Source organism: Castor canadensis, chromosome 8 (genome assembly GCF_047511655.1).
Source record: "Castor canadensis chromosome 8, mCasCan1.hap1v2, whole genome shotgun sequence".
Lineage (NCBI taxonomy): Eukaryota > Metazoa > Chordata > Mammalia > Rodentia > Castoridae > Castor > Castor canadensis.
The window spans coordinates 98,857,185-98,882,191 of record NC_133393.1 but is presented as its reverse complement, the minus strand read 5'-3'; the positions used below and the strand labels follow the sequence as shown (position 1 = coordinate 98,882,191).

The 25,007-nt window shown below is 50.4% G+C and overlaps 1 protein-coding gene across 3 annotated transcripts; it reads left to right on the top strand.

The window, feature by feature from the left end:
- Positions 1 to 428: 428 nt before the first annotated feature.
- Ctdsp2 (CTD small phosphatase 2) lies at positions 429 to 24,969 on the top strand. 3 transcript variants are annotated; one of them, XM_020163402.2, is made up of 8 exons: positions 429 to 1,017; positions 15,194 to 15,342; positions 16,752 to 16,790; positions 17,206 to 17,307; positions 17,972 to 18,028; positions 20,968 to 21,060; positions 21,198 to 21,383; positions 21,610 to 24,969. In XM_020163402.2, the coding sequence occupies exons 1-8, from the start codon at positions 954 to 956 to the stop codon at positions 21,733 to 21,735; spliced, it is 816 nt and encodes a 271-aa protein (XP_020018991.2). In that variant the 5' UTR covers positions 429 to 953; the 3' UTR covers positions 21,736 to 24,969. The 3 variants fall into 3 exon arrangements, with proteins under 3 accessions (XP_020018991.2, XP_073939882.1, XP_073939881.1); XM_074083781.1 differs by lacking the exons at positions 429 to 1,017; positions 15,194 to 15,342; positions 16,752 to 16,790; positions 17,206 to 17,307; positions 17,972 to 18,028 and adding an exon at positions 19,526 to 19,544; XM_074083780.1 differs by lacking the exons at positions 429 to 1,017; positions 15,194 to 15,342; positions 16,752 to 16,790; positions 17,206 to 17,307; positions 17,972 to 18,028 and adding an exon at positions 20,724 to 20,751.
- The last annotated feature ends 38 nt before the right edge of the window (positions 24,970 to 25,007 follow it).

Sequence of the window (25,007 nt, the reverse complement as noted above, 5' to 3'; positions counted from 1 at the left end):
CGGGGCTGAGCAGGAAGTAATGTAACTGCCCCGAGCCACCGCCACTCAGGCTGACCCAGGTTAGACTTCAGGGCTCGCCCGGATTACGCGAAGGGCGGAACCATTTTGCTTTTCTGGAGTAGAACGCGCGAAGCAACAAGAACACCTCAGTACAAGAGAGAAACGTGAGATTTGGAGTGGCCTTTTAAGTAGTTGGGAAAGAGGTGTGGCCGAGGAGACTAGGAGGCCGCAGCCTGGCGAGGGGGGGAGTGGCCGGGGGGCGTGGCCGTGGCGACTGGAATGTTGTTGGGTCCTCGCACCGCATAGTAAGGAGGGGCCACGCCCCTTTTCTCCAACTGAGCCAATCGGAGTGCCGGAGCGGTTTCAAGTCTCCCCCGTCAGCCTGCCCGCCCGCTACCCCACCCCCCTCGGGATTCGTTTTTCGTAACAAAATAGCTACGCTCTGGACCGACCGCAGCCCCGGCCGCTCACAGGTGGAGGGTCCCGGGGCCTAGGACGGTGGCTGGGAAAGAGGAAGCGCCGGCAGGGGGTGAAGAGGCCGGGTCCAGAGCCGGGAGGCGCGCGGGGGTGGGCGCCGCAGCCGCGGGTTGTTTATCTGGAGTACGGAGGGGAGAGGGGAGCCTGGAAACCGCCCCGTGTCCCATTTCCTCCTCTTGTTTTCGCTCCGGATTCTCCATGTTGGACCCAAACTGAGGAGCCCGGAGCTGCCACCGGGGGATCGGGGCCGGGGGCACCCGGGGAGCCGCTGCCCGGGCCACCCGCCCTCCGTACAGGCCGCCTTCCTTCCCGGCCCGGGGAGGAAACAAGAGGGGGGATGTGAACAGCTGTGGGAGTCCGAGTCTCGGGAGCCAGAGCCGGAGCGGGCTCCCGCGCAGGGCCCCCAGCACAACCCAACCTCCCTGCACGCCCGCCGGTCCTCCCGCCCAGCCAGCCCGGGCCCGCGGGATTGTTAGATGGAACACGGCTCCATCATCACCCAGGCGCGGAGGGAAGACGCCCTGGTGCTCACCAAGCAAGGTAGGGGCAGCAACTTCCCAAAACTTTGCGTCGCCCCCGGGCGGGGAGGGGGCTGGCACATCTCCGAACCCGCGTCTTGTCTCCTGACCTCTCGCGGCTCAGGACAGACGCTTCCAAACGGACCCCCTGGTCCACCTGCCACCGCGTCCTTATCGGTACTCAGATCTCCGTGGGGGGGCTCGCGGGGCCCCCGCCCCCTGCGCCCAAGGGGGAGGGGTGTCAACCGCGCAGCTGTCACCCCGTCGTGCAACCCCTCCCCCCTACGCAGAGACTGAGGGGTCGCGCTCGAAATACGAGCCCACCCGCGCCCGCCCCCTTCTGAGTGCGGTGGGTGGGTGGGGGGGAATGGATCGTCACTTTCCTGCACCGCGGCACGCGGCTGCCCAAGGACCGCGGGAAGGGGTGGAAAAGAGGGACCGAGGGGTCCCGAGCTGGAACAGAGCCGGGACTGGAGTTCTGTACTTCGTAGGCCCCCAGATCCTAAGATCGCGCCAACGGTTGGCGGTGACGGCGTCCGGTGGGACTTGGGACCAAGTTCACCGCCTGGTGGGGGTGGCCGCGGTGGGGGAGGGGTCTGGGCCCTGGCGTTAGGCCTGGGACCTCCGTGGCGCGGGGCTCTCGCGGGGCTGCCTCCCGCCGGTTTCGCTGAGCAAACAAGCCCGACCCGAGGCCGGGCCGGAGCCCCTCCCTGCCCGGTGCGCTCCCCTGGGGCCGCCGCTGCACACACAGAGCCGCGTTTGTTTAGCCCGGGAGCGGTGTCCCTGGTTACATAATTCGCCGGATGGCATCAGACCCGGCGTGTTTCTGAATCGCGCAGCGAAAAAGTGCGAGTTCTCCGTGGGCAGCGGCTGCGGCCCCCGCCTTCCTGACGGTCAGGTGGAGACTCGGGGGTGGGGCAGTCACGGCCCTTTCTGTGGTGGCTTGGGGACCCGAGTGGAGTGAGGCCTATGCCTCCCGCAGGGGCGAGAAGGTTGGAGCCCAAGGATGAAATCGCTTAGTTCGATCACAGTGGGGGCCCCGAAATTCCCCCCACCCCAATGTTCTGGCCTTGAGGACTATGTCTAAAATAGCAGGTAGAATTTCCTTCTAGAGTAAAGACTAATATCGATTTTTTTTTTTTCTAAAGAACTCCCAGGACTGGGGCCACTTGGTCCTGAGGCTTGGGGAGACAGCACACTTTTGGGACCAAAACCTGAGTGTTTCTGCCCTCTTCCTCACCCTCGAACAGGGCGTGAAAGGAAGGGCCTGTGCTGCAATTGAATATACTGAGGCCTAGAGCCTGGTGGGTCACCAGCTGCAGGGCCTGGGTGTCGTCACCTCCCTCTGTTTGGCAGTATTAGTCAGCCGGTCACTTATTCCTAGGGTTCCCATTCCCTAGAAGCTCCCCCAATTTGCCCAGGGGCAAAGCAGCTGGGGTGGTGTGTCAGCCTCTCAGGAATTTCTTGGTGGAGGGAGGGGGCAGTGTTTGCTTCTTTCATTCATGGCCCTTTAAATGAGCTTGTCCTGAGGAGGGAACGGAGCCTTGCCTACTCACTTCCCTACTTAGATCCAAGCCCCAGAAGGCCTCTGCATCCCTGACCTCCTGTTGACAGGATCCCTGCTCTCCTGGCTGCATCCCTGACCGACTGTGTGACAGACACAGCAACTTCACCCCGTCTGCTGACTACTCAGCTGTGTTGAGGGTTGAAAGGGGATTGGCTGCCTGTGTTTACAGTTCACTGCCACTCTCTTCCCGCTCTCATCCCAGGAAAGGACTCCAAGAGCCTGCCAGAGGTGAAGAATTTGGGGCCAATGGTAAGCTAGGAAGTGCAACCTGGGGGCTTTCTGGCAGGCCCTTCTCTCATGTAGCATCTCCCTCGGTGACTTGGTGGTGGAGGGGCCACCAGGAGTGAAGGAAAGCCAGGGTGTGGAGTGACATTTTTCCTCCACCGAGATGAGTGGTAGGCAGCAGAAAGCAAAGCAACTGGCTTTCTGACAGTGTCAAGTTGCTGGGGTTGGTTGGATTTTCTTGGAGTTATGCTTTTGTTGTCTTTTGTGTGTGTGGTTTGTCCTTCAAACTTACCCTGGAGGAATCTGAATTCTCAAGCCAGCAGCCATTGGGTCTCTCCCTCCCTTTCCCTCCCCTCTCCTTGTAATTTGATTGCATTCCAGAGAAGGCAGGCTTTCTTCCTAGGCTGCTTGGGCACCCAGCAACCAAGCCAACTTGCTGAGTTCCACATCTTTTACAAACAGAACCTGCATCTTAAAAACAAAAACCAAAACGACAGGGAGGGAGCACATGTTTTCATTAGCTCCTTCAGGAGTCCCCTCCTATCCCCCACATCCCATCCCCAACCCCTGCCTGCCTTTAGAAAGAGGGGAAGGAGTGAGACATAGTTTATTAAGTCAATTTCTGGAAAGAAACAAATTGCTTCTAGCTTGGGTGGCTTTTTAGAGAAGTTGTTTTCCATTGCAGATTTTTTTTTTTTTTTTTTTTCATTTTTAGCATTCTGTTCTCTGAGCTTTAAGGCTGTCTGGGTGTGTTGATGATTCAAAAGTAATTACAGTAGGAGAAGTAGAACAAAGTTGCTGAAAGCATCAGTGAGAAAAGCACCAAAATTGGATCGTCTGTCCAGACAGATGGGAGAAATGGCTTCCTGGTACAGCAAGGACAGGATTGAGGGTAACATCAAAAATCAAAAAGCTGGGATCATGGTTCAGGGGGTGGAGTGCCTGCCAAACAAACTCAAGGCCCTGAGTTCAAACCTCAGCCAAAAATACATCCTTGTATTTATCGAAAAGAAAAGGTGGTATCAGTTCGACCTGAAAGGCCTCTTACTGCAACCCCATCCTGAGGTGTCACTGCATTGCTGGGATGTGGTGTCCTGTGCTTTGTGCTTAGACGGGGCAAAGTCTAGGAAGCAAGGTCTACCCTGTAACCTCCCAATGTGAAGTAAAAGAGTGAGGCAGCTTCCTCTCATTCAGTGACCACAGCCCTTTTTTCAGGAGTGGGAGATGAACTTTGCTGTCAGAGAAACCTGATGCCCCTTCTTTGGGAAGCATGAAGCATGATTCGGCTTCTTAAATGTGGAACTGGGTAGGTTCTGATAACTAAGCAGAACTGATGACTGCCAGAGTTAGGCAGGTGTTTCTAGCTCCTGCTTTCTGCACAGAAGGGAGAAATTCTGCCTCTTTTTCAAGAAACCAAAACCTCTCCCTATAAATGTAGCTGAGCCATTCATGGGAAAGGCTAGACAGGAGTCTAGCTGGATGTGTGGGGTGGGTGCTCTCCCCGTGCAGCCTCTCTCTTGGCCTCTGTGCATTCTCAGTGCAGCTGAGGCTCAGTCCTATGTCCCCTTTGGATTCCCACCCCCCTTCATCTTGGGGTGGGATTGGGGCCTGTGTGGCCATTGATGCTTGTGTTTGTCCTGTTTTGAGAAAGAACCCCAGGGGACTGCTTCTAACTCAGCAGCAAAGTTTGTAAAATGCTCAGTGTCTGGGGCTGCCCTCTGCAGTTCACTTTTCCAGGACTTTGGAATTCCTATGAAAAGTCCCTTGGATGACAAAGATGGTGAAGCTCCTTCCTTCTCAACAAAATACGGTGGCAGGTTTCTTCTCTGTGGGACCTTCCAAATCCCTCAACACAGATTTCGTAAAATGGTAAATACTTTAGAATTCACATTTTTAGCCAAGGTGATTTGATGCTCCCAGCTTTCCTGTGGCAAATTAACGAATAGAAACGTTCCTAAGTATGAGAAAGAAAGACGATTGTAAATACATGTGGGGTTGTGTACGGACACCGCTTCTCTTCCTTACTTTTCTTCCTGCTAGCTTTTGGGTAATTTGGAATATTAGCTTTTATTTCCGTCTTGGGAAGTTTGGTTCTTGAATGGCATAAAATGTGGGACCAAGAAGGGCTGGGTTCAAACTCCTGCTCTTCCTATTCATAATGAAACTTGACAAGTCACTTTAATATTCTGAGCAGTTTATCTGTAAAATAGGAATAATGATACCTACCTTTGTATAATGCTGTGCTTAGTAATGATTGGTAAATGTTAATATTCCTTTTTATGCAGCTCATCTGCTACTACTTCCATTCCCCCAAGGACACAGTGTACAGGTCATGTGGGTTTTACTATTAAGAACAGGTAGCTTGGGGTCAGGGGACACTGGGGAGGCTTGGGGTTTCTGGAAGCATCAATTTCTGAGGTTGCACACAGTCTTCCTGCACAGACCCCTTCCTTGTGTCTGTGTGACTTGGGATAGCATTTTATCTGCTTGTGTCTTTAGTGGTGTGTATTTGGGGGCTTCAGCTATTCTGCCTGGGGCCTGGGCAGATGGGGGTGGGAGTAGGCCAGGAGAGCATGCACCTCCTGTAAGAGTCTCTGAAGTCTTAACTAAACTTTCACAGCAGTTGCTTGGCCTCTCAGAGGCAGATATAACAATACCTAAGACAGTTTGTGCCACATTCTCTGACCGCTTACATTTGCTTTGAGGGTTTATGAACTCAGGGAAATTGAGGTTATTTCTTTTAGAAAATCCTAATTTCTTTCTTTCTTTTTTTTGCGGTTCTGGGGTTTGAATTTAGGGCCTTCACCTTGAGCCACTCCACCAGCCCAATTTTTGTGAAGAGTTTTTTGAGATAGGGTCTTGCAGAACTGTTTGCCCAGGTTGGCTTCCAACCATGATCCTCCTGATCTCTGCCTCCTTAGTAGCTAGGATTACAGGTATGAGCTGCCGGCGCCCAACAAGAATCCTAATTTCTTGAAAGGAAAAAAAGAAGCAGGTTTTGAGGAGAAATACATACTTTAAAGCTATGCCTTTGCAGCTTCAGTTTTGGGGTAGAATATTGAAAGCATGAAAAACAACATTAAATTGCTTTTCATCCTGTCTCAGGCTGCCGTCTGGAATTGATTCACTTGTCTTCGGGTAAGGGAGGATATATGGGTGTCCCTCTGATAAAATTCACTCCCCCTCTTCTGACTTGGAGGGCTGGTCCCCAACTGGGATGCAGAGGAGTACATTAACATGCAAGGTTTCGTTTTTGTTTTGTTTTTCTGTGTGTGGTGGTATGAGAAGTTGAACTTGGGGCCACTTGAGCTACACCCTCTTGCTTTGGTTATTTTCAGGCTAGGCTCTCACTTTTTTCTCCTGGCAGATCTGGACCACAGTCCTATTTATGCTTGCCACATTGCTGGAATGACAGGCATGCACCACCATGCTCAGCTGTTGGTTGAAACATGGTCTCTTGAATAAATTTTTGCCCAGGCTGGCCTCGAACCTCCAACCTCTGGGTCTCCATCTCCAGAGTAGCTGGGATTAGAGGTCTGAGCCACTTTGCGCTATGAATATGCAAGTCTTATGACTGAAGTAGTAGAAATCAAAGTGGAGAGGTTAGATTCTTAGAACTAAAAGCCTCTCTGGACCAGAGGCCAACTTGAACAGAATTTGAGTTTCTTTGTCAACATAGTGCCCAGCTCTTCAGACTGGGCTTCAGCCTGAGCCTGGATCCATTTCTGCAGAATGGGTCCTCACTGGGCACCAGAGCCTCCCTCTGGGCAGGAGATATGTGTGCTGTCTTTTACTGGTCAGCTCTTTTAGGGATCTGACATTTCCTTTCCCTTCCAGGGGCTCTTAAACCCCCCCCACCCCCGCCAACCCCAATCAGGCTTTGCTTGTAGTCTCTTATACCTCTTTTACCTCTCTGTCTTTTCTTCAGTCTTGCAGGCCTCAAATTTGTGATCCTCCTGCCTTAGCCTCCAACTGCTGGGATTGGGGAGAACAACACCACACCCAGCCTCTTTTATCTCTTGACATAATTTTCCATCCTGTTGAATTTGCTCTTTTCCACCTGCATAGTTCCCAGGGAGCAAGTGGGGCCCCAGCCTCAGTGAGAACCAAGCAGACTTATAGGAAGGCTCATATTGCATAACACAGGCCTGTGGGAAGGGACAGTGCATCCCAGCTCTTCTGTTTGCATAGCAGAATGGGAAGACCCTTCCTTTGACTGGGACTGGGACCTGAATGCTGGCAGGCTCAGATCTTTGACTCATGTATGGAATAGAACAAGTGCCCCTGGAATAGAACAAGTGCCCCTAGAAAGACGACTCAGTCCATTGATAGGGTGTGTGGGGAGGGGGATGGGGAGAGGCTATGGGACTTTAACTGAATCCCTTTCCAGTCCTGGAATGGTGGCTCAGAGACCTCTTGGCAACCGTTAAGACATTGGCTCTCCACCAGGGGCATGCATCAGAATCTTCCTGTGACGCTTACTAAAAATACAGAACCCCCCAACTGGGACCTACTGAATCAGAGCATGGCAGGTGGGCCTGGCATGTGTGTGTTCCAGATGCTCCCTGTGATTCTGACAGGTGTCCTCGGAGAAGAGCCAGGTAAGCACAGCAGTGACTCTACTGCCTGTTCAGTCCTGAACAGGAAGATTGGCTTTTGGAGGTCCTTAGAGATCCTGTGTTCCTCAAGGGACATCCTGAAGTTTTCTGAGAGAGTAGACAGTAATGATCCTTGCTTACCCAGCAGTGGTCACAACCAGTATTTATCAAGCACTTACTTATCATGAGCAAAGCACTGTTACTAGATGTTTCTATCTAGCATCTCAGCTAATCCTCGTAACAGCCCATGAGGTAAGCACTTCACCTAGGGCCACAGCCCAGTGTCAGCCAGACCTGGGCTACAGAGGCCAGCATTACTCCTCTTGCTTGCATTGGCCTTCCACTTTTTTGGAGTGCCTTTGAGTTACAAGGTGGCTTAGGTGATCTGAAGTCCCCTTGTAAGGGACCATCCAGGGGAGACCTTCCCTAGTGACCTGTGAGGAAACTGAATCCCAGAGCTGCTGTGAAGCTGCACTGGGGCACAAGCCCAGGTTTCCTAACTTCCAGTTTAGTGCTGTCTCAGGTGGACACACCTACACTGGTTGGCTGGGCCCAGATGAAGATGAGGCTTGTGGGAGGAGCAGGGGAGTGTCCCTGGAGGTGGGTGCTTCCTTGGTAAAATTACAGTCCTTCTGCAAAGGTCAGCTGCTTGAGGAAGGAACTGGTTAGCCAGCCTCAGTGAGAGGTGATTGACTTTTGTTGTAGAGTTCTAGAAAAGACTGTTTCCCGGGCTTGGCCCTGTCACTATCTCTCTGACCTAGAATGAGTTAGAAGAAATGCTATGGTCCCTTTCAGTGCAGGCATTTTGAGATTGAGATAAGAGTATGAAAGTGCCTTGCCCTTAATGACTAGTAGCTGACACCAAGAATTTATTAGGGCCAGATCACTCCCAAAGCTCCTTGTAATACTCACCCTCTGAGATACAGGTATTCTTCTAAAGACACTGAGGCCCCTGGCCACACACCTTAATAGACAGCAGAGACAGGATTTTTTTTTACTTTTCAACTCAGTCAAGCCCAGGGCCTTGCATATGCTAGGCTAGCGCCCTGTCACTGAGCTATACTCCTAGCCCCTGGAGCCAGTAATTAAACTTGAGCCTGTGGCACAACTATTTTGTTAACTGGTCCAAGGGTCCCATTCCTTTGTCCTGTGCCTTCACTGCCCTTTCTCTATCTCACTCTAATGCTGCTGTCAACCAAAGGCAGGCTGTGGAAGCTGGAGGAGAGGGGCACTGGGTTCTTCTTGGTCTGTGACTAAATTCATGCATTCCAGGAGTCAGGGGCAGAGAGCCAAGACAGGAACTAAAACAGCCACCAAGAGGGTATTTGTGTCCTATGTGGCAGGTTTCTGTTAGCCCCCCAGGGGCCTGCTCAGCATCTCTTTAGGAGGAAGAAAGGCCTGAGATGGCTGACTTCCAGTCCCCCACAATGTCACCCCTGCTCTGGCTGGTGCTGTGTGTGTTGTAGCCTTCTCCTAGGCAGGGTAGGAGCCAGCATTTAGCATTTTCTCAGATGCATCTCAGGTTTGTTCCTGCTGCCCAGTGGGCCATCAGATCAACTTCCCTGACATTGCCCCAGGACCTGTAGAGTGGGGCCAGGAGACCTGAGCTTGCTGCCTACATATCTGTGAGGAAATGCCTCCTATCTCTGGCTCAGAACCTGCTACTTCTGGGGACCCCACCCCAGCACATTTTTTAAAACTATTTATTTATTTCTCCAGTACTATGGCTTGAACTCAGAGTTTCACACTTGCTAGGCAGATGCTCTACCACTTGAGCCACTCCAGCCCTGTTTTGTGTTGGGTATTTTCGAGATAGAGTCTCGTGAACTATTTGCCTGGGCCGGCTTCAAACAGTCATCCTCCTAATCTCTACCTCCTGAGTAGCTAGGATTACAGGTGTGAGCTGCTGGCACCCAGTCTTTTTTTTTTAAACACATTTTTGTAAAATGTTGGAGCTGTCCAAGAGGGTGTTTTGCCAGTGACTCCTTTAGAGGTTGATTCTAAAATCAACAAGGTATGTTGATCATGCTTTAGAAGTTGCCAGAAATCTCCTTCCCAAAGTGAGCCCTTCTTTAAGGAATGGCCCTCAGGTTGAGACTCGATTGCTGAAGGGGACAAGGGAGGAGGCATAGTAGTGTGTGGCTTGTGCCCCATCCCATTCCACAGGTGGCAGGACTGACAGAAGAGAGGTGCCAGGCATAGTGATGCACACCTGTACTTCCAGCACCCTAGAGGCTGAGTTGGAAGGATCTCAAGTTTGAGGCCACCCAGGGCTACATAGTTCACGACCCTATCTAAAAAAGGGGCTGGTGGAACGGCTTATGTAGGCCCTGAGTTCCGCAAAAAAAAAACGAGGACTATTTAAAGAGTATAGGTTAATGATGGAGCACTTGCATAGTATTCCCCAGCACCACAAAAGAAAAAGAAGAAGGAAAGAGAGAGGGAGGGAGGGAGGGAGGGAGGGAGGGGCAGGAGGGCACCACTGTGAAGAGAGCTAGTTTGAGCCAAACAGCATGATTCAAATTGCTTTTTTTTCTCCTCAGTACTGGGTTTGAACTCAGGGCCTTACCCTTGAGTTCACCACCAGCCCTTTTTTTGTGAAGGGTGTTTTCGAGATAGTGTCTTGCGAATTATTTGCCTAGGCTGGCTTCAAACTGCAATCCTCCTGATCTCTGCCTCCTGAGTAGCTAGGATTACAGGTGTGGGCCACTGATGCCAGGCAAACTGCTTTTTATTTAAAAAAAAAAAATGTCCATGCAGTCAGATTCACAGCTACATTTTGGAACTTTGGGAGCTGGTGCTGAGCTGGATGAGGTCCTGCCTGCCTTGTTAGCTGGATAGTGTTAGTGGTTGGGCACGATGGATAGAGGTACACCCTCCTCTCTGTGTTTCCAGTCCTTTCTGTGTGGAGGACGTCTAGGCATCTCTCACAGTCTCTTGTCTCCCTGCCCATTCATCTGCTGGTCCCAGGAGTCCTTCCGTCCACCTGGCACTTTAGTGCGTGTCTTTACCCAAGACACAGATGCCCCTTTCCGACAACCTGGGAGGACTCCTCTCCATGGGGAGCTCCAATCAGATGTGTCTTGGCCGGAGGGCCCAGGCAGCTGGCCAAGAAGGGCCGGAAATGCTCCAAATACTCTCCTTCCTCCAATAGCTAAGGGGAGGGAGGCCCCTCTGAGAGGCCATTTTATAGTGATAGCCAGAGCAAACCTTTGCTGTGGGGGGATGGGAGGTGGTGTGGAAGGAAGTGCCTTGTGTGTGGGGGGGCAAACCTAGAAGAAAAGCATCCTTGTATGTGAATGGGCCTGTTAAAATCCAGTGGCTTGAAGGGTTGCCTTCTGCCCAGTCCCTGGCGGATTTCCTGCAAGGAGTTCCTTTGCTGGGACACAAAGCTATGTATATGGCAAGGGTAATATCTGGACCTGACCTTCAGAAGAAGGTTAAAAATAGCATGGCCCTCATAAGGCTAGTCTTCATCTGTGTGTGTGGACATGTGTGTGCCTGCACATGCTTCTTACAGGACAGAAACAAACATGGTTCTTATCTGGCTGTTTCTGGGGGAGTGGGGGACATAAGAGGAGAGGGGGATGTCCGTAGCAAATGGGACAGCCTTGCCTGCTAAGTTATCATTCACTGTACCATGCGGGCTGTGAACTGAGCGTACTTTTTGGTGGATTGGGAGAAGGTGGTTTTGGCAGGCCCTCTTTCCTCATCTTCTGTCACGGCTTCATCCGCATGATGGGAGTGGGAGGGCTCCTGGTCCTGTTGCTGGTTTCCTGGAGTGACACCCATGATGTCACCAATTAGATAATTAAAGCACAGCATTTAGTTTTAGAGTTTTCACAGTGCCTCACTCTTAAGTTTTATCCTTTCTGTCCTGGATGTGGTCTTGCTGTCATCCCAGTTTGTTTTTTTTTTTCTTTTTGTTAGGACACACTGGGGTTTGAACTCGCTGCCTCACACTTGGTAGGCAGGCACTCTTACTGCCTGAGCCACTCTACCACCATTGCCTTTTTTGTGATTGGTTTTTTTAATATGGGTCTTGAGAACTATTTGCCTGGGGTTGACTTTGAACCATGATCCTCCTGATCTCTGCCTCCTGAGTAGCTAGGGTTACAGGCTTGAGCCACTGTTACCCCAGTTTATAGGGGAAAAAACTAAGGCTACAAGAGACTGTGTGATTGAGTCAGTAACTGGCAGAGCCCAGACCCCCAACCAAGGTGACCCTCAGAATAGAGGGATAGCTCTCAAATCGCCCCTCTCTCCATGCCCTGCCTGAGTAGGAAGTCTTGCAGCAGTGAGCATTGGCCTGGATTCCCTCTTGGGTGGCATCCCGCTGTAACCCAGAGGTTTGAGCAGGGAGGGCAGATGCACATCTGTGGGCAGGAGAAGAGAACTGGTGTCCACAGAGGGGGTACAGCCAGCAGATGAAGGAGGGAGAGCAGCTTGCTGTGCGCTTCATGACGGAATCCCTCATGAGGGCAACCTCGTGCTATGAAATCCCTTCAGGCCTGTAAATCCTCTTGGGCCCAGTGTTCTTCTCCTGGAGCGGTGGGTGGTGCCCTCCCCATCACACAAAGGGGTGGGAATGACCTGCACCTGACTGCATGCTGGCTGAATGGAGCTGTTAAAAGGCTTTTTGACACAAGTTTTAGATCCCACTCTGGTGTGTGGTTCCCCTAACCCTTAAACCTACTGAACAAAGCAGGTCTTGCACCAAAACTCTTGGCTCCAGTCCTTCCTTCCCCCACATCTGCTGGTCAGAGCAGGTAGGAAGGACAGTGAGGGTGACTTCCCTGGAGTGAAGTCCCAGAGCCCTGGACTGTTACCCTTGCACTGTAGATGGCCTGCCCTCAAGGAAGTGGGGGTCGGACCCCAAACTAATCTTTTACCAGTCCATCCTAGAGAGGAATGGAGCAAAAGTTCAAGACAAGACTTTGAGAGTGCCCCCAAGCCTCCCAGCTCAAGGACAGCTGCATGATGTCCTTGAACAGTCAGAGGCCCTGCTGGGTAAGGCTTAAGAGCCTTGGCTCTGGGTTCAAATCCTGATACTGCTAACACATGACATTGAACAGGCTGCTTAACCCATCTGTGCTTTAGTTTTCCTTCTGTAAATTGGGGGATTAGTACCTACAGATGGGTTTATAATGAGGATTAAATGAGCTAGTGATGTCAAGTGTCTAATAGAGGCCTGGTACATCTTTAGTGCTCAGTAAATATCGCTGAGGCTGACAGATTCGGTGGCTTGCCTCAGGTGCTCAGCTCCTTCAGTGCTCCCTTCCTCTAACATAAAGGAGGCTTTTTCTGTTTTCCACTCCTCTTGGTCACAGCAAACTAGTGGAAGCTTGTCCAGGTTCTAGCTCTGTGGAAGTGACAGAGTCCCTTTCACTCAGCCAGTGAAAAGTTATTGAGCCCCTGCCACACAGATGCCAGAGACTGAGGCCATTGTAGGGGAGGCAGCCTTCAGGGAAGGCTGAAGCAGGCCCTGCTGAATTCTCCAGAGTGGTGTTTGTAAAGGTAGAGGGACAGACAACTGGAGAAGAATGGAGGGAAGTAAGACCTGTGGGGAGGAGCGTGGGGTTAATGGGAGACGTTGTCCTTGCTCTTGTGGGTCTGGGGTATTCTGTTTGAAGAGCTTGCTCCCAAGGTTGGTGCATTTGTGATCTCTTGAGGCGCAGGGGCTGCCTGTGTCGTTGCATTTTTTAAAAGACCCTCACCCCTCTGCAGAACCCAAGCTTCTTGTGTAGGGCCAGGACTCTTGGGCTTCCCGTGATGGGTACAGGTCAGGCCTCTTCATGGCCCCAGCCAGCTGCCCCTTTCACCCCACTGCCTCTCAGGATTACTCAGCCTTCACAGCGTCTGTCACTCTGCTGCCGAGTGCACTCCTAATGTGGCCTCTCTCCAGGAAAGTCCCAGACTATGTGGCCTTTTAAGAAAGGCCCTGTGCTTGGGTTAAGCCTCCAGTTGTGGTTCTGCATGAAGGAACCATAAGCCAAAGGAAAAGCAGTGGTTCAGCTTTGGTCTTGGAGCTTTGTGTCAGTGTCTGCCCTGGTCTCTGGGCCTAGCATTTAATGTGGGGCAGGTGGGGGAGGTTGTCCTCCCCCTAATTTCTGCATAGATTATTAAGAATTGTATTTGGGCAGGGGGGTTCCAAAGAACGTCTCATCCTGCTATCTTTAAGTGCTGGGCTCTGCTCTAAATTTGGTGTCTGTGGTACAGAAGGCTTTGGGGCACGTCCTGTGCCTGCCCTGCCCTCCCCCAGCACAGCTTGATAACCACATACCCAAAGAAATCTTGAATCTTCCTTCAAGGCTCGGAATTTGAGAGTGATATCCAGGTTTTCAGGCCATTTGCTGGAAAGTGTCATTTTCAGTGGTCATACCAGTGTCAAGGGTAAGCCAAGGCCTAACCCAGGGAGAGGAGAATGAGCTCTGGACAGCCAATCAGGGAGCTCCCTGGGGAGGCCCCTGCTACCCTGGCTACCCTGGTAAGAAGTTGCTAACTAAACTTGACTGACTGCTGTATAAGGGCCCATTCTTCATCCTTAGTCCCTGGAACAGTTTGGTTTTCTGCTCTCTTCTCCACAGTCACAGGCAGTCCCATCATCTACTCTGCAAAGGGATACCTTGGTACCTGCTCTGAGGACTGGACTGAGCTGAGGGAGCTGAGTTGCCCCACCACATTGCTTTCCTGTTCCCTTCAGCCCCACCCTTCACCCCTAGGAAGAACACAGGCTCAGGGCTTCCCTGTTTGCTCTTCTTTCCCCAACAAAGATAGGCATTTCTGGCATCTATTTGCCTGCCCACTCATTCGTCCTGTGCCTAAAACTGGACTGGCTTGGGCTCAATCCATAAGCCTGCTGCTCAAACTGTGGGGTTCTCAGACCCCCAGGAAAGACCTGTGGCTTGGGACTTGTGGTTGTACAGCGCCACCTCCTGGCCATAGGCCATCATATCTTCCCACTGTGGTCAACGGTTGCCCGAACAGTTTATCTGAAGTGAAAGAAACTTGCAAAAGACATTCTGAAGTCCATTTCTGGCCAATCTTGTAATTCCCAGAGCTTTTTGTATCCACTTGGCCTTTCTGAGGCTACTTTGCCCTGCTTCCTATTGAGATGTCTAAATTTCCAAAGCCGGAATCACCACATAGAGCAAAGCAGCTGTAGTCTAGAGGCCTCAGCCTAGGACCCGGGGCTGGGCGTGCATGTCCCACAGGCTCACCTCTTTCCCGTTCAAGCTCTGTGTTGCTAAGGGGAAGGGGTGTTAAGGAAAGTGGCTGGAGCATGGGCAGACAGGGTGTGGACAAAGAGCGTACGTTCTTCCTTGGGATTGTAGTTGTTTGGTAATTTCTAACCTGGAGTTTTTCAGTAACTAGGGAAGCTGATTCTGAACTGAACTACAGTTCTGCTTGATTCACAGGGACTGGGTTAGCCCTCGTCTAGAACTATCAGTGCTCTTGGAGACTGCTGTTATCAGGAGGGATTTCCGCCTTCTTGAATTAATTTTGAGAGCCCTTGCAGCTAGACAAAGAGAATATCTAGATTGTGCGCCTGGACCATCTTTGTATCCCAGCAAACCCCCAAAATAGAATGAAGAACAAATCTTCTGTAACTCAGATCTCATTTTCCAAACCAGAGAGTGGGGAGTCCTGCTATTTCTGCTGCAAAGAGAAATGCTGGAGTAAACACACATGTTTCACTGTATGTGGCGTTTATCAGGTGTATCTCCTATATCCTGGAAGAGAACATTGACAGAAACAAGTGTCCCCTGTCCCTGTACCTAATGCCTTTGCCATTCCCTTTTGTCTAGGCCTGGTCTCCAAGTCCTCTCCTAAGAAGCCACGTGGACGTAACATCTTCAAGGCCCTTTTCTGCTGTTTTCGCTCCCAGCATGTTGGTCAGTCAAGTTCTTCCACTGAACTTACCGCATACAAGGAAGAAGCCAACACCATTGCTAAGGTAGCTGGATGGGGTGGTGCGATCCTAGCTGGGAAGGGCCTGCTGGCGTGGGACTCCCTGCAGACCACAGCTAGTAGGCATTGTGACCTTGTGTGAAGTCCTGAAGGTCCCTGGCCCAGACAAAGACCTTCCCTCTGTCCTTCTCTGAGTTGTCCTCCTTCCCATTTATGGTATGGGCCATCCAGATGTCTTTGTGGTTTCCAGGGCCCCCACAAGGTGCTTTGCATATATTGTCTCATGTGATCCACACAGTAACTCCACAGGGGAGTCACAGGATTCCAACTTTACAGATATGGAAACTGAGACCCAGAGGGTATGGGTAGCCCCAGAAGAGTTCATGGGTAGTGTTAGGATTCAAACTCACATCTTGTGGACTATAAAGCCAGTGTTTGTGGCTATTTTTCTCTGCTACTTAAAGCTACCTTCCAAGTTACCTTTTTGCAAATAATCAAGGAATTGGAACTCTGCTATCCTCTTAACAACCCTTCCAGCAGTTCTCAGCTATACCAGTGTGAGACATTTGGAAACAGGGTATTTTTTATTATCATATGATCTAGCATTTTGAGGGTGGAGCCAAACCCCAACCAACAAACATTATTCTGTCCCAAATACCAATGGCACCTCTCTCTAAAACACCAAGGTCTTTCTAAGTTCTAGAATTTTAATTTGTCTTTAAGCTTTCATTAAGAACAATTTCTGCTTTTTTATATTTTATTAGCAAAAGGTGAAGAGGAAGGTGTCTTTCTGAGCTCTCTCCTCTTCATCTTCCCTCACATTTTTTATGTTTTGTTTTTGGTGGTACTGGGGTTTAAACTCAAGGGCCTTGTGCTTGGTAAGCAGGCCCTCTTGAGCCACTCCATCATCCCCTCCCCTCACATTCTGGTTACTCCCAGTGAGGCTTCACATTGTATTACTTGATGTTTTGTGGGGCTCAGTGCTCCTCTCACTTCTCACAGTGGGGGGAGAGGAAACACATTCTCAAAGAGAAGCTAGGTTTAAGAACTATCCCAGTGAGGAGTTCAGATTCTGGTTCTGCCTCTGTCTCTCTCCCTAGTCAGCCTCTGGAGTCCCTTGTTCTTCACTTTGTGCAACTGAAAAAGCATCTAAGAACAGGGACGCCATCTTTTCCACCCTTCATCAGGCCTAATGTGGAAAGGAAGCTCTGGCCTTCCCCCCTTCCCCATCCAGCACCTTAAAAAAGCCACTTTAGGGCTTGGGTATGGCCCAAGTGGTAGAGCACCTGCCTAGCAAGCACAGCCCCTGAGTTTACACCTCAGTATTGCAAAAACAACCCCTTGTCATGTGAGGGGCTTCCAGGCAGCTAGATCTTGGGGAGGCAAAAGCAGTAGTTTGGATGGGGCAGAAGGTGTTGGTGAGTTGGCACTAACCACCTCCTTCTCTTCCCCCAGTCGGATCTCCTCCAGTGTCTCCAGTACCAGTTTTATCAGGTATGTGGATCTGCCTACCTTGTGGCCCCTGACTGACCTGGCGGGCAGAGCGATGCCCCTACTCTATTGCCTGGCTAGCCATTCCCTGCCCTGCAAGCCATTTGATCTAAGTATTTGTAAGAGGGCCTATTGTAAAGTTTTGGGGGACAGCCATACACCCTCTTCCTATAACTGCTGTCCATCCTGCACAGCCATAAGCTACCATTTCATGTCAAATCACTTAATGTTAAGTCACCGTGGGAGGCTAAAACTAGGGAACCAGCCCTGTTGTCTCTGTTGTCTTTCAAGTGGCGTCTGTCCTGGCCTGATGATTCCATCTTCATAAACAGCCCATCTCTTCCCAGAGTTCTGCTGAGGGGAGCGATTGGGTTTTCTGTTTGGTGGGCACATTTCAGCATCCTGCCTCTGATTTTAGATCCCTGGGACCTGTCTGCTGCCGGAGGTGACAGAGGAAGATCAAGGAAGGATCTGTGTGGTCATTGACCTGGATGAAACCCTTGTGCACAGCTCCTTTAAGGTAAGTCACACCCCTCTCAGGCCTGCCTGTGAGCTCAGCAACGGGTGCTCAAAGGCAAGGGGAGAAGAGAACTGAAGAGAGAGGCCAGGCCATCCTGGTGTCACAGATATCTAGAAGCCATAGTAAAGAATGTTTGAGTATGAACCCTCTGTTATCAGTAACTATCAATAGGCTACATCTGCCCCCTCCACATAGCACAGAGGGCCACTGGGATTTTACACAGGGCAGGCCTAAACAAGTGGTTGAATTAGCTTTGACTTTACCAGAATGTTTGTTAACTCAAGAAAGCCCTGGAAAGGCCAGGTGTGGTGATACACACCTGGAATCCCAGCACTTAGAAGGCTGAGGCAGAAGTTTAAATGCCAGTTCAAAGTGAACCTGGGCTATATAGGGAGACCCTGTCTCAAAAATAAAAAGTCAAAGCTTAGGCAGAATTTGGTGGGGTGTGCTTACAGGTGGTGGTGGAGGGGTGTGTAGAGAGGAAAAACCAGAAGAGGGCATAGCAGTGTGTTAGGCTAAGAACTCAGTAGGCTGGCAGAAGGAGCTTCCTGGAGTCTCTAAGATTGTTCTCCCCATTCTCAGCCCTCGCAAGTGTTGGGTGGATGGGCAGGGGGAGCAGCTTATCTCTGCCACCATGCTGATGTCCTTAACTTCTGCTTTACAGCCAATCAACAATGCTGACTTCATAGTGCCTGTAGAGATTGAAGGGACCACTCACCAGGTGAGCTGCCTGCCAGGCCACACCCAGCCCAAAGGGTGGGGAATCTGCCTTCTGCTCCACCTGTGCTAGTGTTCTTACCTCCCTTCTGGGGCTGTGTTCCATCAGTTGATCCCTTTTCCATGACTTAGGCATTTCACATTTTACTGGTATCTTGGCTTTCTCTGTTTTTTTTTTTTTTTTTTTTTTTTTAGTAGCACTGGGGTTTGAACCCAAGGCTTCGCACTTGTGAGGCAGGAGCTCTACTACTTTGTATACCTCCAGCCCTTTGTGCTCTGGTTATTTTGGACATAGGGTCTTGCTTTTTGCCCAGGCCAGCCTGGACCTCCTATTTCAGGCTTCCCACCATGGCTGGGATGACAGGGACATGCTACCACACCCAGCCTTTTTTCATTGAGATGGGGGTCTTGCAGACTTTTTTGCCCAGCCTGCTTTGGAAGTATGATCCTCCCGATTTCTGCCTTGCTCATAGTAATGAGAGGTGCTTGCCACTGTGCACAGCTGTTGGTTGAGATGGGATCACGCTAACTTTTTTGCTGGAGCTAACCTTGGACCATATCCACCGGATCTGAACCTCGAAAGTAGCTAGGATTATAAGTGTGAAACACTGACTCCTGGCTAAGGCTTTCTCATCTTAAAAAACAAAACAAAACAAAAAAATTTTTAAGTCCCCCATCCCCTTCTAGCTTTCACCCTTTTTGTATTCACTCTCTTTGTTGTTAGGTTATTTGAAAGAACAGTTTACTCATTCAATAATAGTCATAGCTATCATTTATTAATTAGCTTCCCCATGTGGATGATACCCTTATTTCAATAACAAAGCACTATTAACAGATTTATTCTTTTTTTTTTTTTTTTTTTTGTGTGGCAGTACTGGGGATTGAACCCAGCCCTCTTATTCTGCCACTTGAGCCACACCCAGTCCTTTTGGCTTTTTTTTTTTTTTTTTTGAGTTAGTGTCTCATGGGCTGGCTTTGAACCTCAGTCTAACTGATCTCTCAGTAGCTAGGGTTACAAGCATGAGCCACTGGTACCTGGCTTAGTTTGTTTTTTGCTTAGGATCTCACACTAATTTGGCTGGGGCTTGCCTCAGACCTAGATTCTCCCAGCTTGTTTTTGAGATAGGGTCTCGGGCTGGTGGAGTGACTCAAGTGGTAGAGCAGCTGCTTAGCAAGTATGGATGCCCTGAGTTCCATCAAAAAAAAAAAACATGAGATAGGGTCTCACTAACTTTTTGCCCTGGCTGTCCTTGAACAGTGATCCTCCTGAGTTAGGTCTTATTACAGGCATGCACCATCACCCCAGCCCTATTACATTTTCTTTATTCCTGAATAGTTGGGTCTCTCTGAGTGTCATAAGCAAGGAAACCAGTAGTAGGTATTCCCTGCCTTAACAGCCCTCCTCCCCATTCTACTACCTGTAAGGAGCTAGTGAATTTTTCCTCCCCAACCTAGGCATCTCCTCTGTGAAACCCTCTCTGAGTTTCCTCCTTTGAGCCCCAACACTGGATTCTGCCCGAGTAAGTGCTTAGTATGTATCTGTCAAAGTAAAGAGCACTGGAATCTAAACATGACCAGGCTCTAGCCATGCATGACCTGCTTAGTCTGGTGTTAAAGATCATGTGAAGTTGGTAATGAAAGACCACTTACTGAGAATGCTTGCCCAGAAGGCCTGCCAGTTGGCCTGAGGGTCAGGAACCATTGGAGCAGATGCCCTAGTACCCCTGATACTTGTCTGCATAACCTGGTCAAGGAAAATGGGGTTTGAGGCTTCCAAGGGTTCTCATCACAGCCACCTCCATTAACGGCTTTCTGCACCATTGCCCCCTGAGGTGCTGTGCTAGGCCCAGCATGCCTTGACAGTCTAGGTGAGGGCAAGAGAGGTGCAAAACCCATGAGGAAAAAAACGAAGGCATACTTCCAAACAAGCAAATATAGACTGTGAACCCCTGGTTAACGGGGGATGGGGGATGTGAATAATATAAATGATTGAAGTAGGAGGACTGTCTACCCAAAGTTGGTTTTGAAGAGAGTGGTGAAGGGAAGTCAGACCTGATAAATGTAGCCAGGATGAGGAAGGGCCTTGTTTGTGGAGGTTGAAGAGATGGCAGACTGATGGGAACAAAGTTGTAGCTGCTCTATGGAGATTCCACTGCAGAGCTAAGAAGGGTCTGTTGAGTTGGTGGCTGATTTGAGCCAGTTGGTGAGTTGATAGAAGGCACATGCTCTTTGCTAGGGAGTGGAGTTGATGAAATGAGCTTTGAGGAAATGGTCCTAGGAGCACAAGTATAACCTGAAGGCAGAAAGCAATAGAATGAGATGGATAGGGAACGTGTACCAAAGTATCTTTAAGAGCAAAATGTGTAAGATCAAGAAAGGTGGATACAGGTGTTGGGGGTGGCTGGCAGGAGTAAGCACCAAAGGTAGGTGCTAGAGCAAGACACAAGGGTTATCTGTCTAGTCTGTGATCATCAAGGAGAAAAGTCACTTCTCCAAAGAAGCCACGTGGGGTCATGATGTTTCAGGAAGTACCCATGTCCTTGCCTGATGGGGTCCTGGACAGACTGTCCTACTGGAGCCAAGGACAGAAAGCTTCCACAGAGGCTGTGGCTGGATTCAAGTAATCCAGGATAGGCTGTTTCCATCTGTGAGGCCTATTCTTGATTACTTGTTTCTGGAGGCAGCTGATAATCCTCTGCCAGAATCAGAGATGGCTCCTGAGACATGGTATGTGGTCTGTTTCCTGAGCTTGGTTAAGGTTGGGACTGCTGGGCTTGCAGAAGCCCAGTAAAGGGGTGATGCTACCCTGTGCTGGGGCAGAGGGCTCCAGCCAGCTGGCCCAAAAGGCTAGGGTGCTTGGGCCTGTTTGCCGCTCTTTGTGTCAGTGGTGAAGGTGAGCAATGCTACCTGCTTCAGCCTCATAGCCACTCTGCTTCTTCACAGGTATATGTGCTCAAGAGGCCTTATGTGGATGAGTTCCTGAGACGAATGGGGGAACTCTTTGAATGTGTTCTCTTCACTGCCAGTCTGGCCAAGGTACCTACCGGCGGGATGGGAGGAAAGAACAGGAGCAAGTGTGGTGGACACAGTTGGTTCAGTAGCTACTTGCTGGTCCTCAGGATGCCACAGGGGGACCAGAACTACATCCAAACTAAGGCTGCTTCTCCTTCCAGTATGCTGATCCTGTGACAGACCTGCTGGACCGGTGTGGAGTATTTCGGGCCCGCCTGTTCCGGGAGTCCTGTGTGTTCCACCAGGGTTGCTATGTCAAGGACCTTAGCCGCCTAGGGAGGGACCTGAGGAAAACCCTCATCCTGGACAACTCGCCTGCTTCTTACATCTTCCATCCAGAGAACGCAGTGAGTAGTCCAGATAGGCCCCCTGGAGGGACTGGGAGAGGGAGTGGGCTGGGGACTACGTGCTTCACTAGACGAGTGACACACACACACACCCCAGAAGCCTCCAGGTGCGCGCGCGCGCACACGCGCACACACACACACACCCCCCCGAAGCCTCCAGGGGCTCCAGGTTAGGAAGAGAATAGGCAGCAGTCAGGAGATTGACGCCACCTTTGTCCTGCCCCAGGTGCCTGTGCAGTCCTGGTTTGATGACATGGCAGATACTGAGTTGCTGAACCTGATCCCAATTTTTGAGGAACTGAGTGGAGCAGACGATGTCTACACCAGTCTTGGACAGCTGCGGGCCCCTTAGCCTTCCTGCTTCTAAGCAATGGCCATCCCAGTAGGGGACTTTGCTATATTGTGCCTTTCTGATCAGCCTGATGGATCAAGCAGAAGCTGGAGCATCTCACCAAATGGGTTCTGGAAATAGAGTGATTGGAAAGAACTTTAGGGCAGGTCAGATGTCAGGTGGGCAAATCAGACCAATGATATCCAGAATCACCCACTGCCTAAGTTGGGTTCCTGAGGTGTGTGTGTGTGTTAGTGAGTGTGTGTGTGTATTAGTGTGTGTGTTTGTGTGTGTACGCGCGCATGTGTGTGTGTTTTGCAGTGCCCCGGATATTCAGTGTTTGAGGGGGCAGAAGCTGAAAGATCAAGATTCTTCCCAAGTTAGTGTGTCTCCTCTCCTGTCACCCTACAAGCCACTGAGCTTTATAGGGATGAAGACTGTTGCTCCATTGCCAAACCATGGCCTTTCCTCAGTGTCATAGTATGACAAGGAAAGGAAGGGCCAAAGGCTGCCCTTGGATGTCCCAGACACATACCTTCCTGAAAACTTGCTCCAGCCAGCTGCTGCAGACAAAAAGATGCCATTTCTTGGAAGATGAGAACTTGTTCCAGAACCAGTGCTCCCATGGCCATCAGGTCCTGTGGCCCAAGAGTTGCACTTGCCTTTAGCTGAGTGCCAGCCATGGACCCTGTCTCCCCAAGGCTTGGGTACTGGGCTTGCCTCCTCACTTCCTAGCCATAGCCTTGATCCTGTGAGGAAGGAAGTTTTTTCCTTGCGCTGGAAGTGGACAGATAACTGATATCCGTTCTTTTGACTCTGTTTAAAATTCTCTTTCTAAACATGGAGTGGTGGGCCTCATTTGTTTCTGGCAAAGCTGCAGTCCTGGGCCCGAGATAGATGTGGGAGGCACTGGGCGTTCAGGGAAGAGAGAAATCCTCAAAGCATGAACTTGTGTCCCCTTGGCTTCCAGATCAGCCAAGCTTCTTTCGGAGTCTGCTCTTCAGGGATTCTGCTGGTGCTGGCACAAGGACATTGTTCCAAAGGCTGGGAAGGGCTCTCAGTTGCCCCAGCCCCTCCCATTACGTGGGCAGGGCTCTTTCCTGTTGTGTCTTCCCTTGGGGCCTGTCCTGTGCCAAGCTTTGTCTGTTCTAGCCTTCATCTTTCCTAGCTATTGCTTTTCTTCCCCATGGCCTCAGAAGTCCTACTTTTCCAGGACTGAGGGGGAATGGGTGTTCTTGTCATTTGGTTGCCAACCTAATGCACATAACTCCTGTCTCTGGTAACAGGAGCGAGTGAGCCCCTCACAGACCTGTACACTCAGTGTCTCTTGCTTACAAAGGTTCTTAATAGTGAACACTTTAAAAAATAATCACAAAATGGAAGTTTCCCCAGGGTGGTAAACAAAAGAGGAAGTGCTGCTATAATTGGGAGCACAAGGGGGTTCCCCCCAAAAGGGAGCCCCACCTCAGCATCACTGCCTTAATCATGGCCTCCCCCAGGGTTGGGTGAGGTTCTCTCCTTTCTTCCTCCCTCCTCCTGGGTGGGAAGGAATTCCCCATCTCTCTTCTCCCTTGAACCAGGTGTCACAAAGCATTTGTGAATTGCTTTAGGTGCAGGTCACCACCCACTCAGGACTCATGCCCTTACCATTTTCAGTTTGCACACCTCTAGGTCCAGCCTCAGGAATGAACCAGCTTCAAGAAAGCCAGGTGGTGAAACAGCAGCTCAGTGTTCTGAGTAGTAGCTGTCTGGCTAACATTGTGGTTATATTTTCCCTCCTTGTCCCAAGGTTGTGAGGCCTTATCTTGCTCTTTGGTGTTACAGAAGTGGAACAGAAACCCCATAGTTCATGTTGTTTACCCTAGCATCATTCCCTGTTGCTTGGGAGGAGGCGGGGGTGAGGGGTTCTGCTACAGATGAAGAGAAGACTCCATGTGTTAATTAGGTACACCGGCTCTTTCAGGAACATGAGAGCTCAGAATTGTAAGGTTTTCAGGTTCAGGCCCTGACCTCGGCCACCATCCTAATGCAGGAGGGGCCTGTTCCCAAGCCCTACTTTAAGAGTTAGCCTTTAGACAATTCTATCATTTGGTTCACCCAAGCTTTTCTGACTAAGCAATAAGAGGCTCAAGGCTAATTTGAGTTCCAAGGACCCTTCTGCTCTCCCTCCTGTGACTCTCTGTGTTTTTCCATGTGGAAGAAGAGCCTGTGCTACCCCGTTTCCTATCAGGCTTGTCTAAGTGCTTGGAGTGTGACGTATGACCAAAGCCTAAGATGGCTTGGTGGCAGTGTCCCTGCTGCTTTTGCATGAAGCCCTTGTTTGTAGACCCTGCTGCCGTAAGCACTCTGATTGTCACCTGCAATTTTTCACAGAAATGCTACTCCCACCCCTTTTCTTTCCCAGAGAAGCAACTCAGCCAAACCTAAACAGGGTCTGTCTGCATGGACCAGAGCCAGCCTAAAGTCATTTGCTGCCTGCTTTCTAGTTTTAGTTTGTTGGGGGCAAGTGATGATTGTGGAACTTGCTCCTCCAAGGAATCAGGCAGACTTACTTGGAGGAGGGCAAGATTGGGAAGGAGCCAGTCCATCCCGTGATCTGTTCTAGGACTTGCCACCAGCCCTTCCCATTTGAAACTGGTCTTTGGGAGTCACTAGGCCACCGTGCCTGTTGTCAACACCAGCTTAAGCCCTGCCAGGAATCTGCCCACCTTCCAGGTTTCAGTTTTCTAAGGTGCCTCTTCAGGGACACAGTGTGTCTCTCTGATTGGGCTTCTAAGTCAAAAGCCTGATGTTCGTGTCCCTCTTATAGGGGGAGCTTTGGACACAGGACCAGTTTGGTAAAGGGTCAGGTAAGGGTTTCCACTCTGCACATTGTAGAGGGGACACTCTGTAGGCCCAGGGATCCCTTACTGGAGGAGTTAAGTGAATTTGCCTTCAGTTAACCTGGGACCTTCTGTTTAGCAACCTCTTGCCTCCCAAAGATTTTTATGTAAGTATATAGACTCACCTCTGTTAACAGTGGCCCAGAAGCTTCTTTGTGCTAAAAGCATGGGAGTTATCACTGGGGAATGGGCCCTGTGCAACTTGCTGCCCCTACCCTGTTCCTGAGGCCCCATTAATGGGCAGCCCCAGCGTGGCTGTTCTGCCTCTAGTGTCCCACCTAGGCTAGGTGTGTGTGAAAGGGAAGCCCACCGCCCCCTTCTGGCTTCAGTTGGTTACTTAGCCACTGTTGTTCTTTAGTCTTTTTTTTTTTTTTTTAAAAACAGAGGCTTTGTTTTGTTTTTTTTTTTTTA